The sequence below is a fragment of the Oncorhynchus tshawytscha genome, linkage group LG24 (assembly GCF_018296145.1).
Source record: "Oncorhynchus tshawytscha isolate Ot180627B linkage group LG24, Otsh_v2.0, whole genome shotgun sequence".
NCBI classification, from domain to species: Eukaryota; Metazoa; Chordata; class Actinopteri; order Salmoniformes; family Salmonidae; genus Oncorhynchus; species Oncorhynchus tshawytscha.
In genome coordinates, this window is record NC_056452.1 from 28,882,354 (window position 1) to 28,895,944 (window position 13,591).

A 13,591-nucleotide genomic window follows, 5' to 3' on the forward strand; every position below is an offset into this window, starting at 1 on the left:
TCTTCAGTATGGAGATTGCATGGCTCTGTGCTCGATTTTGTATATTTAGTGTATATGATATTTTCATCACAATGGCAGCTGAAGATGTTGTAGATTTCCTGGTGTCTCGTGACATAAATTTAGATGAAGCTGGTCGGCACACGAAGGGTTCTGGGTTCTGAGATTACAGAACACCAGGGTCATTTTAAACAACTGAGAACTCAGCATGTAATCACGCTCATCCTACCAGAACTCTCCGTCCTCCATCTTTAGATGCAGGTCCTCTCTCTCAGATGGGTCCAACTCATCCCACTCAGGAGAACTGGACACAGACGGGGAGACAAGAACAGAGCAATAGTATACTGAGAAACAGAATCTACTACAACCTACGACAGAAACTTTATGAATGTGTAAGTAAAAGTCGAGGTTTGTGGTGAAACTGGGGTTTAGTACTAGGTTAGGTGTGTAAATATGTTGGTTGTGAATGTGGACCTAGTAGTGGTTCTGTAATGCTCACTTGTCACTCCAGGCGCCAGTCCACTCCACCTGTCCCCAGGGGTTCCTCACCCTGATCAGCCTCTCCACCTGACCCTGGTAGTCCACCTGGAGCAGAACAGAATCACACATATCACGCAGTACAACAATAAAAACCCAGTCTACATAGAAACACGAAAAGACAGCAACCAGGGTTCCAAAGCAGGAACTCAGACCCAGGTGAAACCAGGCTTCCTAGTTTATTCTATTTACGGGCTTAACCTACCTTCTTCAGGCCGGTGACTGAGTAAGCATGACCTTTCACCAGCTTCTTGAATGTCACAGACTCCATGTCAAAGGCACTGGTGATCTGTAGTCACAAAATATAGTCAGAAGAATACAAGACCCATGATGCATCTGAATCAGCATTATTTGATATAAGGATGTATTGACTACAATGTTAATGTTATAAATGATAAAGTTCATGATAATGCTCTTCAAAAAGTAGGTACATCAAACTATACCCAGTGCTGTATTCATGAGGCACCAAAACGGAAGAAAACGGACAGAAATAGGGAGGGACTACCTTGAGTTGTCCAATAACAACTGCTTGAAATAGTTTTCTCTTGAAAAACGTTTTAAATTGATGTGCCCTAATGAATGAGACCCTGGTGTTTTTGACAGGACCAGAGGAGCAGGGGACTCACGTCGATGGAGCAGCCCAGCAAGGAGCCTCTGTCCAGGGCTTTGTCGATGATCCTGTACAGGTCCCGTGGAGCCTTACGGAGCTCGTACATCTCAGACACACCGCCGGTGAAGTCCTCAAAGCCTTCTGTGGTGCTGCCTCCAGACAGAGCCTCGTAGGAACCATTCAACCTGACAGTGACAGTTTAAAAATATTTCAGGTCAGTGTCATCCAAAAACATGCAGAGACAATATAAATGCGTAACATTCAGTGAGCTCCAAAAGTATTGGGAGGGTGACCCATTTGTTGTTGTTTTGGCTCTGTACTCCAGTTATTTGGATTTTAAATGATACAATGACTATGAGGTTAAAGTGCAGACTGTCAGCTTTAATCTGAGATTATTTTCATCCATATCGGGTGAACCGCTTAGAAATTACAGCACTTTTTGTACCTAGTCCAAAAGTATTGGGACAAATTGACTCATACTGTACAGTATGTCTATACAAGTAGTCAAAAATGTTGTATTTGGTCCCATATTCCTAGCACCCAATGATTACATTAATGTGGACACTACCACGATTACGGATAATCCTGAATGAATTGTGGATAATGATAAGTCACAAAGTTACAGACACACAAATATCATACCCCCCCAAAATGCTAACCTCTAACCATTACAATAACAGAGGAGGTTAGCATTTTTTTTTGGGGGGGGTATGATATTTGTGTGTCTGTAACTTTCTGACTATATAAAATGCTAACCTCCCCCGTTATTATAATGGTGAGAGGTTATGGTAGAGACATTAAGATTCAATTATATGTCAACAGCTCTGGTGGACATTTCTGCAGTCAGAATGCCAATTGCACGCTCCCTCAACTTGAGACATCTGTGGCATTGTGTTGTGTGACAAAACTGCACATTTTAGAGTGGCCTTTTATTGTGCCCAGCACTAGGTGCACCTGTGTAATGATCATGCTGTTTAAACTGCTTCTTGATATGCCACACCTGTCAGGTGGATGGATTATCTTGACAAAGGAGAAAATGCTCACCAACAGGGATGTAAAGAAATTTGTACACAATGTTTGAGAGAAATAAGCTTTTTTGTGCATTTGGAAAATTGCTGGGATCTTTTGATCTTCAGCTCATGAAATCATGGGACCAACACTTTACATGTTGCATTTACATTTCTGTTCAGTATGCTTTCATACACATATTTTCTCCCAATACTTCTGTTCCCCTAACATGGAGGGGACTAGGTACAAAAATGCTGTTATCTCTAAACGGTTCACCCGATATGGATGAAAATACCCTCAAATTAAAGCTGACAGTCTGCTCTTTAACCTCATAGTCATTGTATGATGTCAGTACAGAGCCAAAACAACAACAAAAAAATCAGTCATGTCCCAATAATTGTGGAGCTCACTGTAGATGCATGATGAAGTCTATATGGCAGAGAGAGTGTTAATATGATCGACACACACACACACATAGGCCCTGATTAAAAGTAGTGCACTAAATAGGAAATGAGGTGCCATTTGGGACGCAGGCCCGGCCTTCGTTGACATACTTGGCGTAAGCCTTCTCCAGCAGGGCGCTCCAGAACTCATTTCCCTCGGCTGAGTGAACGAACATGATCTCTCCATTCTTCGTTGGCAGCCGGTCGTCAATCACCACGTCCACCCACTCACCAAACTGCCAGAACTGAAGAGGACCACAACAGACAACATTCCATAGAATGTCTCACCATGTCACAAAGAGAGTGAATCCCATGGCAGAACATGGGGAAAGCATACTGGACACTACAACCGTCTCTAAACCTAGAAACGATCTAACTTCCACAGGTGTAAAGTAGGCGTAAAACAAGTCCCCTATGACAGAAATAAAAAGGACAATTCACTAAGGATTCACAGAACCTCTATACCAGGTGGTGTCAGAGGAAGACCCTAAACATTTTCAAAGACTCCAGCCACCCTAGTCATAGACTGTTCTATCTGCTACCGCACGGCAAGCGGTACAGGAGCGGCAGGTCTAGGTCCTGAAAAAAGGTTAAAAAAGTTCCAACCTCGCTCTGTGGTGGTATGTAGATGGCTACAAAAAAAATACAGATGAAAACTCTCTGGGTAAATAGTGTGGTCTACAGCTTATCATAAGATACTCAACCTCGGGCGAGCAAATCTTTGAGACTTCCTTAGATATCGTACACCTGCTGTTTACATAAATGCCTTTGCCTCCGCTGTAACGAAATATGTCTTCCTCTGACGAGGAGTATGACAGATCGGACCAATGTGCAGCGTAGTAAGCGTTCGCAATTTTTAATGAAAAGACACTGAACTCGAAAATACAAAATAACAAAGAGAAAGAACGAAACGAAAGCGAAACACTTCTGTATGGTGAAGACAGAGAAAACAAATCACCCACAACTCAAGTGGGAAAAACCGGCTGCCTAAGTATAGTTCTCAATCAGAGACAACGAACGACACCTGCCTCTGATTGAGAACCATACCAGGCCAAACACATAAATACTACATAGAAAAAAGAACATAGGCTACCCACCCCAACTCACGCCCTGACCAACCTAACACAAAGACATAATAAAAGAACTAAGGTCAGAACGTGTCTTACCAGAGGCTGCTGTTCTGTCCTGCCGATACAGTGTATAACCCGCCAGCCGTATGTTCTTAATGTCGTCCTCCACTCGGTGAAACATAAAATATTATAATTTTTAACGTTCTTTTCTAGCGATTGAACGTCAGCTAGCAGGACAGAAGGCAAGGGCAGACTAGCCACTTGTCGCCTGATCCTCACAATGTAACGATCGTTGTTGGAAGGATGGTCGGACCAAGATGCAGCGTGGGGCAGGTTAATCATTTTTTATTTATGATAACCGGCACAAAACAAGAAAGAGTAACAAACGAAACGTAGAGCTTTGTAGGGCTAAAAGCAACAATACAAAATCAAGATCCCACAAACAACAGGTGGGAAAAGGCTGCCTAAATATGATCCCCAATCAGAGACAACGATAGACAGCTGCCTCTGATTGGGAACCATACCAGGCCAACATAGAAATAAAAAAGTACTCACCCTAATCACACCCTGACCTAACCAAATAGAGAATGAAAAGGCTCTCTAATGTAAGGGCGGAGACACACAAGGCACCCTGATCTTTTGCCTCGAAACCTACGTTTCCTTCTTCAGTGAATCATGGGGATTGGGGCCTGGTCGGGTGTCAACAGGATATCCCTCGATGTCCGACTCATTGAAGAAAAACTCTTCATCTAGTTTGAGGTGAGCAATCCCAGTTCTGATGTTTAGAAGTTATTTTCGGTCATAGGAGACGGTAGCAGCAACATTATGTAGAAAACAAGTTACGAACAACGCGAAAAAACAAAGAAAATAGCCTGCCTGACTGGTTGAGGGCCGATAAGACGGCAGCCCATTGGCGCCATCACGCGTGTGCGTGCGTAGTCATACCTGAAAGTGGAAGATCCCAGCATAGTCCTCTTGGAAGGACTGACCATGAGGGACCACTCGGTGGAGCAGCCTCTCATTGAGGGTTAGAGAGGCTATGGCTGCTAGGAGCCAGCAATCACCTGATGGAGGGAGAGAGAGAGAGGGGAGAAAGAGAGGGGAGTGAGAGAGAGGGGAGAAAGAGGGGAGAAAGAGAGTCGAGTGAGAGAGAGAGAGGGGAGAAAGAGGGAGGGAGGGAGGGAGGGAGGGTAAGACAGATAGACAGAGAGAGAGATTGTTGCAATTATTTAACTAGAATGTCCAGCAGGTGGAGTGTGTACCAGGGTGTGCTTGTGTATGGATGTCAGCCAGGGCCCACCCAGCTCTGGTCGAGGGCCCACCCAGCTCTGGTCGAGTGCCCACCCAGCTCTGGTCGAGGGCCCACCCAGTTCTGGCCCAGGGCCGACCCAGCTCTGGTCGAGGGCCCACCCAGCTCGGGTCCAGGGCCCACCCAGATCTGGTCCAGGGCCCACCCAGCTCTGGTCTAGGGCCCACCCAGCTCTGATCCAGGGCCCACCCAGCTCTGGTCCAGGGCCCACCCAGCTCTGGTCCAGGGCCCACCCAGCTCTGGTCCAAGGCCCACCCAGATCTGGTCCAGGGCGTTAGTATAGCGGTAGTCCCTCTAGGAAGAAAGCTGCACTAACAACCAAGTACTACCGTTACTACCTACTATTACCTACTGTGCTGCCCCATAGTTCAACTTCGTTCTATGGAAGAGAATTTTCCACATTCACTTGAACATGATGAAAGGGGGAAATTGTTTGGCGTTTGATTTCTTGAGCCAGCTACCAGAGTACAGCACTTTACTTTAATGGATGCAAATTAGACAGGCCTCACAGTGATGACTGAGGTCTGTAAAAGCATGTTGTAAATATGGATGGAAGCAAGGCAAAGATCTGGATGAGATATTATATGGCTGTGGTGGGTGGCACTATCACTGATAGGAGAGGGGGAGAACACGGCACTATCACTGAGAGGAGAGGGGGAGAAGGCACTATCACTGACAGGAGAGGGGGAGAAGACGGCACTATCACTGAGAGGAGAGGGGGAGAAGGCACTATCACTGAGAGGAGAGGGGGAGAAGATGGCACTATCACTGAGAGGAGAGGGGGAGAAGGCACTATCACTGAGAGGAGAGGGGGAGAAGATGGCACTATCACTGAGAGGAGAGGGGGAGAAGGCACTATCACTGAGAGGAGGAGAAGACGACACTATCACTGAGAGGAGAGGGAGAGGAGATGGCACTATCACTGAGAGGAGAGGGGGAGAAGGCACTATCACTGAGAGGGGGAGAAGACGGCACTATCACTGAGAGGAGAGGGGGAGAAGACGACACTATAACTGAGAAGAGGAGAAGACGGCACTATCACTGAGAGGAGAGGGGGAGAGAGCGCTATCACTGAGAGGGGGGGGAAGACGGCACTATCACTGAGAGGAGAGGGGGAGAAGATGACACTATTACTGAGAGGAGGAGAAGAAGACGGCACTATCACTGAGAGGAGGATAAGACAGCACTATCACAGAGGAGAGGGGGAGAAGACGGCGTTATCACTGAGAGGAGAGGGGGAGAAGACAACACTATCACTGAGAGGAGGAGAAGACGGCACTATTACTGAGAGGAGGGAGACGGCACTATCACTGAGAGGAGAGGGGGAGAAGACGGCACTATCACTGAGAGGAGGAGAAGACGACACTATTACTGAGAGGGAGGGGAGAAGACGGCACTATCACTGGGAGAAGAGGGGGAGAAGACGGCACTATCACTGAGAGGAAGAGAAGACGACACTATTACTGAGAGGGAGGGGGAGAAGACGGCACTATCACTGAGAGGAAGAGAAGACGAGACTATTACTGAGAGGAGAGGGGGAGAAGACGGCACTATCACTGAGAGGAGAGGAGGAGAAGACGGCACTATCACTGAGAGGAGAGGGGGAGAAGACTGCACTATCACTGAGAGGAGAGGAGGAGAAGGCACTATCACCGAAAGGAGGAGAAGATGACACTATCACTGAGAGGAGAGGGGGAGAAGATGGCACTATCACTGAGAGGAGAGGGGGAGAAGACAACACTATCACTGAGAGGAGAGGGGGAGAAGACGGCACTATCACTGAGAGGAGATGGGGAGAAGACGGCACTATCACTGATAGGAGAGGGGAGAAGACGACACTATCACTGGGGGAGAAGACGACACTATCACTGGGGGAGAAGACGACACTATCACTGATAGGAGAAGGGGAGAAGGCGTCACTATTATTGATAGGAGAGGGGGGAAGACGGCACTATCACTGAGAGGAGAGGGGGAGAAGATGACACTATTACTGAGAGGAGGAGAAGAAGACGGCACTATCACTGAGAGGAGGATAAAACGGCACTATCACAGAGGAGAGGGGGAGAAGACTGCGCTATCACTGAGAGGAGAGGGGGAGAAGACAACACTATCACTGAGAGGAGGAGAAGACGGCACTATTAATGAGAGGAGGGAGACGGCACTATCACTGAGAGGAGAGGGGGAGAAGACGGCACTATCACTGAGAGGAGGAGAAGACGACACTATTACTGAGAGGGAGGGACGGCACTATCACTGGGAGAGTGCGGGAGAACGGCACTATCACTGGGAGAAGACACTATTACTGAGAGGGAGGGGAGAAGCACTATCACGGCACTATCACTGAGAGGAAGAGAAGACGACACTATTACTGAGAGGGAGGGGGAGAAGACGACACTATCACTGAGAGAAGAGGGGGAGAAGACGGCACTATCACTGAGAGGAGAGGGTTAGAATGCGACTCTATTACTGAGAGGAGAGGGTTAGAATGCGACTCTATCACTGAGAGGAGAGGGGGTTAAGACGTCTAAAGTAAAGCAAAAAAAATAGAATCAATCAAAAAGTAACACAATAAACTAACAATAGCGAGACTATATACAGGGGTTACTGGTACCGAGTCAATGTGGATTCTATATACAGGGGTTACTGGTGCCGAGTCAATGTGGATTCTATATACAGGGGTTACTGGTGCCGAGTCAATGTGGATTCTATATTCAGGGGTTACTGGTGCCGAGTCAATGTGGATTCTATATTCAGGGGTTACTGGTGCCGAGTCAATGTGGATTCTATATTCAGGGGTTACTGGTGCCGAGTCAATGTGGATTCTATATTCAGGGGTTACTGGTGCCGAGTCAATGTGGATTCTATATTCAGGGGTTACTGGTGCCGAGTCAATGTGGATTCTATATTCAGGGGTTACTGGTGCCGAGTCAATGTGGATTCTATATTCAGGGGTTACTGGTGCCGAGTCAATGTGGATTCTATATTCAGGGGTTACTGGTGCCGAGTCAATGTGGATTCTATATACAGGGGTTACTGGTGCCGAGTCAATGTGGATTCTATATTCAGGGGTTACTGGTGCCGAGTCAATGTGGATTCTATATACAGGGGTTACTGGTGCCGAGTCAATGTGGATTCTATATTCAGGGGTTACTGGTGCCGAGTCAATGTGGATTCTATATACAGGGGTTACTGGTGCCGAGTCAATGTGGATTCTATATACAGGGGTTACTGGTGCCGAGTCAATGTGGATTCTATATTCAGGGGTTACTGGTACCGAGTCAATGTGCGAGGGTACAGGTTAGTCGAGGTCATTTGTAAAGTGACTGTTGTCATGACTGTCCTGACCAGGTCAGGTTACAGGAGACCACAACCCTACAGATTATCTCTCAACGCCAACAGAGGAGGAGAGATCTAGGGGTCTGAAGATGTGGGGGGGGTTTATGACCCCTCACGCCCCTGGTAAATCTCAGGCCACAGACACATTCATTTGTCCTGTTACTATGGAGACCCAGCCTCAGAACATTAAACATGAAATAAAGGGACTTTGGAACAATGGTTTCCGTCAGCCGCAATGGTAGTCATGACGATAGATGGAATATGAAGATGTATGTCATTTGGTGGTCATGACGATAGATGGAATATGAAAATGTATGTCATTTTTGTTTTGTTATTAAAGGTTAATAGATGACGTTATTACGAAAACATTGTAACGTGAAGAGTGTTCCTAGTATATGTTTGATGTTTGTACGTTGTATGGAAAATATCCAAATCAAAGATAATGTTTTGGGGAAGATGAAAGGTTAAGTTCGTTGTCTAAAATGGAATTTGAGAAAACCTAACCCTTGCCTCATTAACTTGGTACGCCCAGAGAAGTGCCCTAAAGGCGGCTACGCCCACTTCTGACCCAAGGGTATAAAACCTGTGAGTAAAGAATTTACAGAGAAGACTATGTGATCCAAGCTGCAGCAAGGTCTAAAAAGTCAAACAACCCAGAACGCAACGCAAGTTTGAGGACAAAGAAATCCTTTTCTACCCAAGCTACGGATGAGTAGCTGTGTCTAAGCGGGTGAATTCAAGTCGAACCACCTAGCCTCCATCTCCCATCGAATCGTGGTATCTAAAGGGTTACATTCCTATGCTGTGAGCTCTGAGCTACAGAGCTGTCTGTCCTCAGAAGACCCCTTCCAGGGAAAAGGGTGAGCGAACAGACTCCTAAGCCAAAAAGTACACTGACATCGGGAGGACTCTCAGAGAGGTACGCTGGAGTAGTGCGTCATCGAACAGCTGAAGGCCTGCGCAGAGAATCCTCGGAGATCATCCCCACGTAATTACATCATTATATTCTGACCCATAAGAGCGGCAGTTTGGGGCAAGGCAAGGGTTAGAATAGCATAGCTGACAAATTCACCCAAGTGTATATTTCTCTTGTGTACTTTCTTTTTCCTCTCTCTCTATGAAATCCCCATTGTGGGTAACACGCGCCATAGTGGGTTGGCCCGTTATCCTAAGTTCTAATCAATAGCCTATAATGTGTTGGCCCGTTATACTAAGTTCTAATCAATAGCGTATAGTGTGTTGGCCCGTTATACTAAGTTCTAATCAATAGCGTATAGTGTGTTGGCCCGTTATGCTAAGTTCTAATCAATAGCGTACAGTGTGTTGGCCCGTTATACTAAGTTCTAATCAATAGCGTATAGTGTGTTGGCCCGTTATACTAAGTTCTAATCAATAGCGTATAGTGTGTTGGCCCGTTATACTAAGTTCTAATCAATAGCGTATAGTGTGTTGGCCCGTTATACTAAGTTCTAATCAATAGCGTATAGTGTGTTGGCCCGTTATACTAAGTTCTAATCAATAGCGTATAGTGTGTGTTATACTAAGTTCTAATCAATAGCCCTGTTATACTAAGTTCTAATCAATAGCGTATAGTGTGTTGTTATACTAAGTTCTAATCAATAGCGTATAGTGTGTTGGCCCGTTATACTAAGTTCTAATCAATAGCGTTATACTAAGTTCTAATATAGTGTGTTGGCCCGTTATACTAAGTTCTAATCAATAGCGTATAGTGTGTTGGCCTAAGTTATACTAAGTTCTAATCAATAGCGTATAGTGTGTTGGCCTGTTATACTAAGTTCTAATCAATAGCCTATAATGTGTTGGCCCGTTATACTAAGTTCTAATCAATAGCGTATAGTGTGTTGGCCCGTTATACTAAGTCCTAATCAATAGCGTATAGTGTGTTGGCCCGTTATACTAAGTTCTAATCAATAGCGTATAGTGTATTGGCCCGTTATACTAAGTTCTAATCAATAGCGTATAGTGTATTGGCCCGTTATACTAAGTTCTAATCAATAGCCTATAATGTGTTTGTCTATGTGTATCTTTTATCATCATTTTAGCTTCTTAGTAAATAATTACTAGTCCAACGCTCTAACCACTAGGCTACCCTGCCGCCCCCTTATCATGATGATAAGTAGCCTATACTGGAAAAATGTCAAGTTTGAAATTAAAACAATATGCTATTATGGGTGATAGTTAATGAGACAAACTAGTTAGTAGTTTAAAAGATAATAAAATAAAACTGTGGTGATAAATAACAATAAATATAATTATATTTTATCACATCACTGCTCTAGAGGAGATCTGCATGGAGGAATGGGCCAAAATACCAGCAACAGTGTGTGAAAACCTTGTGAAGACTTACAGAAAACGTTTGACCTCTGTCATTGCCAACAAAGGGTATATAACAAAGTATTGAGATAAACTTTTGTTATTGACCAAATACTTATTTTCCACCATAATTTGCAAATAAATTCATAAAAAATCCTACAATGTGATTTTCTGGATTTTTTTCCCTCATTTTGTCTGTCATAGTTTAAGTGTACCTATGATGAAAATTACAGGCCTCTCTCATCTTTTTAAGTGGGAGAACTTGCACAATTGGTGGCTGACTAAAAACTTTTTTGCCCCACTGAAAACACCCCATAGCAACATAAACACCCCCATAGCAACATAAACACCCCATAGCAACATAAACACCCCCCATAGCAACATAAACACCCCCATAGCAACATAAACACCCCATAGCAACATAAACACCCCCATAGCAACATAAACACCCCATAGCAACATAAACACCCCATAGCAACATAAACACCCCCATAGCAACATAAACACCCCATAGCAACATAAACAGACCCATAGCAACATAAACACCCCCATAGCAACATAAACACCCCATAGCAACATAAACACCCCATAGCAACATAAACACCCCCATAGCAACATAAACACCCCATAGCAACATAAACACACCCATAGCAACATAAACACCCCCATAGCAACATAAACGCCCCATAGCAACATAAAGCACATAAACACCCCCATAGCAACATAAACACCCCATAGCATCTGTTGTGCCGGCAGTCCTGTATTTATTAGCCATTCACAAGGTCTCCATCTTCAGACAGGAACAGGTGACATTTAGTGGAAGGTCAATCTATTGAGGGATGAAGCTGACCTGAGGTGGACCGGGCTATGGACTGTGACGTGAACGGGGGAAAAGCAATGAGGGAGGGAGGAGCGCCCTGCTCAAATAGAACAGTAATCTGTACCGCTCGGCCATGTTGTCAACAAGGCAGCATGGTGCATCATTCAGAAACATAAAACATATATTTTCCATAAAATAAATGTTTGAATTTTAATTCGGGAAGGCAGATAAAGCGTTTTTATCAAAAGCAAATCCTTTTGCATGTGAAAACACAGAATCATATTGTGTTCCTGTCCAATCAGAACTCACGTAGAGCTCCCTGGCCAATCAGAACTCACCCAGAGGAAGTCCATGTCAAATCAGAACTCACGTAGAGCTCCCTGGCTAATCAGAACTCACCGAGAGCTTGTCCCTGGCCAATCAAAACTCACCTAGAGCTCCCTGGCAGATGTCTGTTCTGGTAGCTCCTCCCAGGATGAACTGAGGGTCATCTGTCAGCTCCTGGAGGGAAGGAAAGGGGAGGATTACATTAGACTATAGTAAAAGTAATTTACAGTAGACTTAGGGAGAGGGACTGCTCAGCAAACAGACATTCTTGGGTTGTCTTTTTCCTGTGGGAGTATCAACTTCATTTACAATACATTACAGGTATAACATTTATTCACTGTCTATTTCTATAACTGATGCTTCTAGTTGTTCAGGCAGCTGAGCATATCTGGCACTTGAGTGATTCTAGAATATAATATGTAACTCAGGTCAACAAGTGGCAAATCTAGGAAGTGGTCAGAGGAAACCCGGTCAACAGCTGCACTGATTGGTCTTTATTGGACTGAGAGGTTCCTTCCTCTTCCTGTCTCTACTTGTCCCATACTGCCAGTCTGTCCCACATGCCAGCCATACAACAAGTGCAGGAGTAGGGTGTGACAGGCATGCAGCATGTGGGCTAGACTATCTAGCTGTCTTTACAACAACATGGATCAACCTAAATTAGATTTGAATGTGAATTGCCCTGTGTTTGAATGGTAACAGGTGCAGGGCGTGACAGAGGCCATGTAGTAGACAGCATCCAAACCATGATGTAACACGGGTACATTTTGCTCTGAAAACCTCTCCTTCTCCGTAGGGTTTTCAGCGGTTAACTTCGGTGGGCTCTGTGTAAACTACAATTCCGATAAGAAACGTTTATAAACGATTAGACACGTTAATCATCAACGCTTGACAAAACAGTTTGAAGCATATGCTGATTTGCCCCCTTATCTTTCATATCAGCGAGAAAGAATCTTTATAATAAAAATGATTCACTTCCTGTAGCAGACAGCTGACCAACTACACTCACTTCCTGCCCAGGTAGCTTAGACACAGGTGTTCAGAGGACGCTAGATAGATAATTAGCACATGTGGTCGCCCCTCTCTCTCTCTCTCTCTCCCTCTCTCTCAAAAAGGGAAAATAAATAAACATAAATATTGGTTGTATTTATAATGGTGTTTGTTCTTCACTGGTTGCCCTTTTCTTGTGGCAATAGGTCACACATCCTGCTGCTGTGATATTGGCACACTGTGGTATTTCACCCAGTAGATATGGGAGTTATTTAAAATTGGGTGGCTTTTCTAATTCTTTGTGGATCTGTGTAATCTGAGGGAAATATTTGTCTCTAATATGGCCATACATTTTTGGCAGGAGGTTTAGGAAGTGCAGGTCAGTATCCACCTTTTTGTGGGCAGTGAGCACATAGCCTGTCTTCTCTTGAGAGCTAGGTCTGCCTACGGCGGCCTTTGTCAATAGCAAGGCTATGCTCACTGAGTCTGTACATAGTCAAAGCTTTCCTTAAGTTTGGGTCTCTCACAGTGGTCAGGTATTCTGCCACTGTGTACTCTCTGTTTTGGGCTAAATAGCATTCTAGTTTGCTCTGTTTTTTTAATGTTAATTCTTTCCAATGTGTCAAGTAATTATCTTTTTGTTTTCTCATGATTTGGTTGGGTCTAATTGTGTTGCTGGTTGGGTCTAATTGTGTTGCTCTCTCTCCCCCCCCTCTCTCTCCCTCTTGCTCTATCCCTCTCTCTCTATCCCTCTCTCTCTCTCTCCCTCTCTCTCTATCCCTCTCCCTCTCTATCCCTCTCCCTCTATCT

The 13,591-nt window shown here is 44.8% G+C and overlaps 1 protein-coding gene across 5 annotated transcripts in view; it reads right to left on the reverse strand.

Moving 5' to 3' along the window:
- capn1a (calpain 1, (mu/I) large subunit a) overlaps nucleotides 1-13,591 on the reverse strand; it is a 50,520-nt gene that overhangs the window by 20,633 nt on the left and 16,296 nt on the right. For all 5 annotated transcript variants that reach the window (XR_006079845.1, XM_042305633.1, XM_042305632.1 and 2 more), the window contains 7 exons: nucleotides 11,896-11,965; nucleotides 4,611-4,729; nucleotides 2,707-2,840; nucleotides 1,161-1,329; nucleotides 740-823; nucleotides 497-582; nucleotides 227-301 (listed from right to left, as the gene is read on the reverse strand). Coding sequence is in view for 4 of the 5 variants with exons in the window: in XM_042305633.1 (XP_042161567.1) it covers nucleotides 227-301; nucleotides 497-582; nucleotides 740-823; nucleotides 1,161-1,329; nucleotides 2,707-2,840; nucleotides 4,611-4,729; nucleotides 11,896-11,965 (737 nt within the window). In the remaining variant the exon portion in view is untranslated. The remainder of the gene's footprint in view (nucleotides 1-226; nucleotides 302-496; nucleotides 583-739; nucleotides 824-1,160; nucleotides 1,330-2,706; nucleotides 2,841-4,610; nucleotides 4,730-11,895; nucleotides 11,966-13,591) is intronic.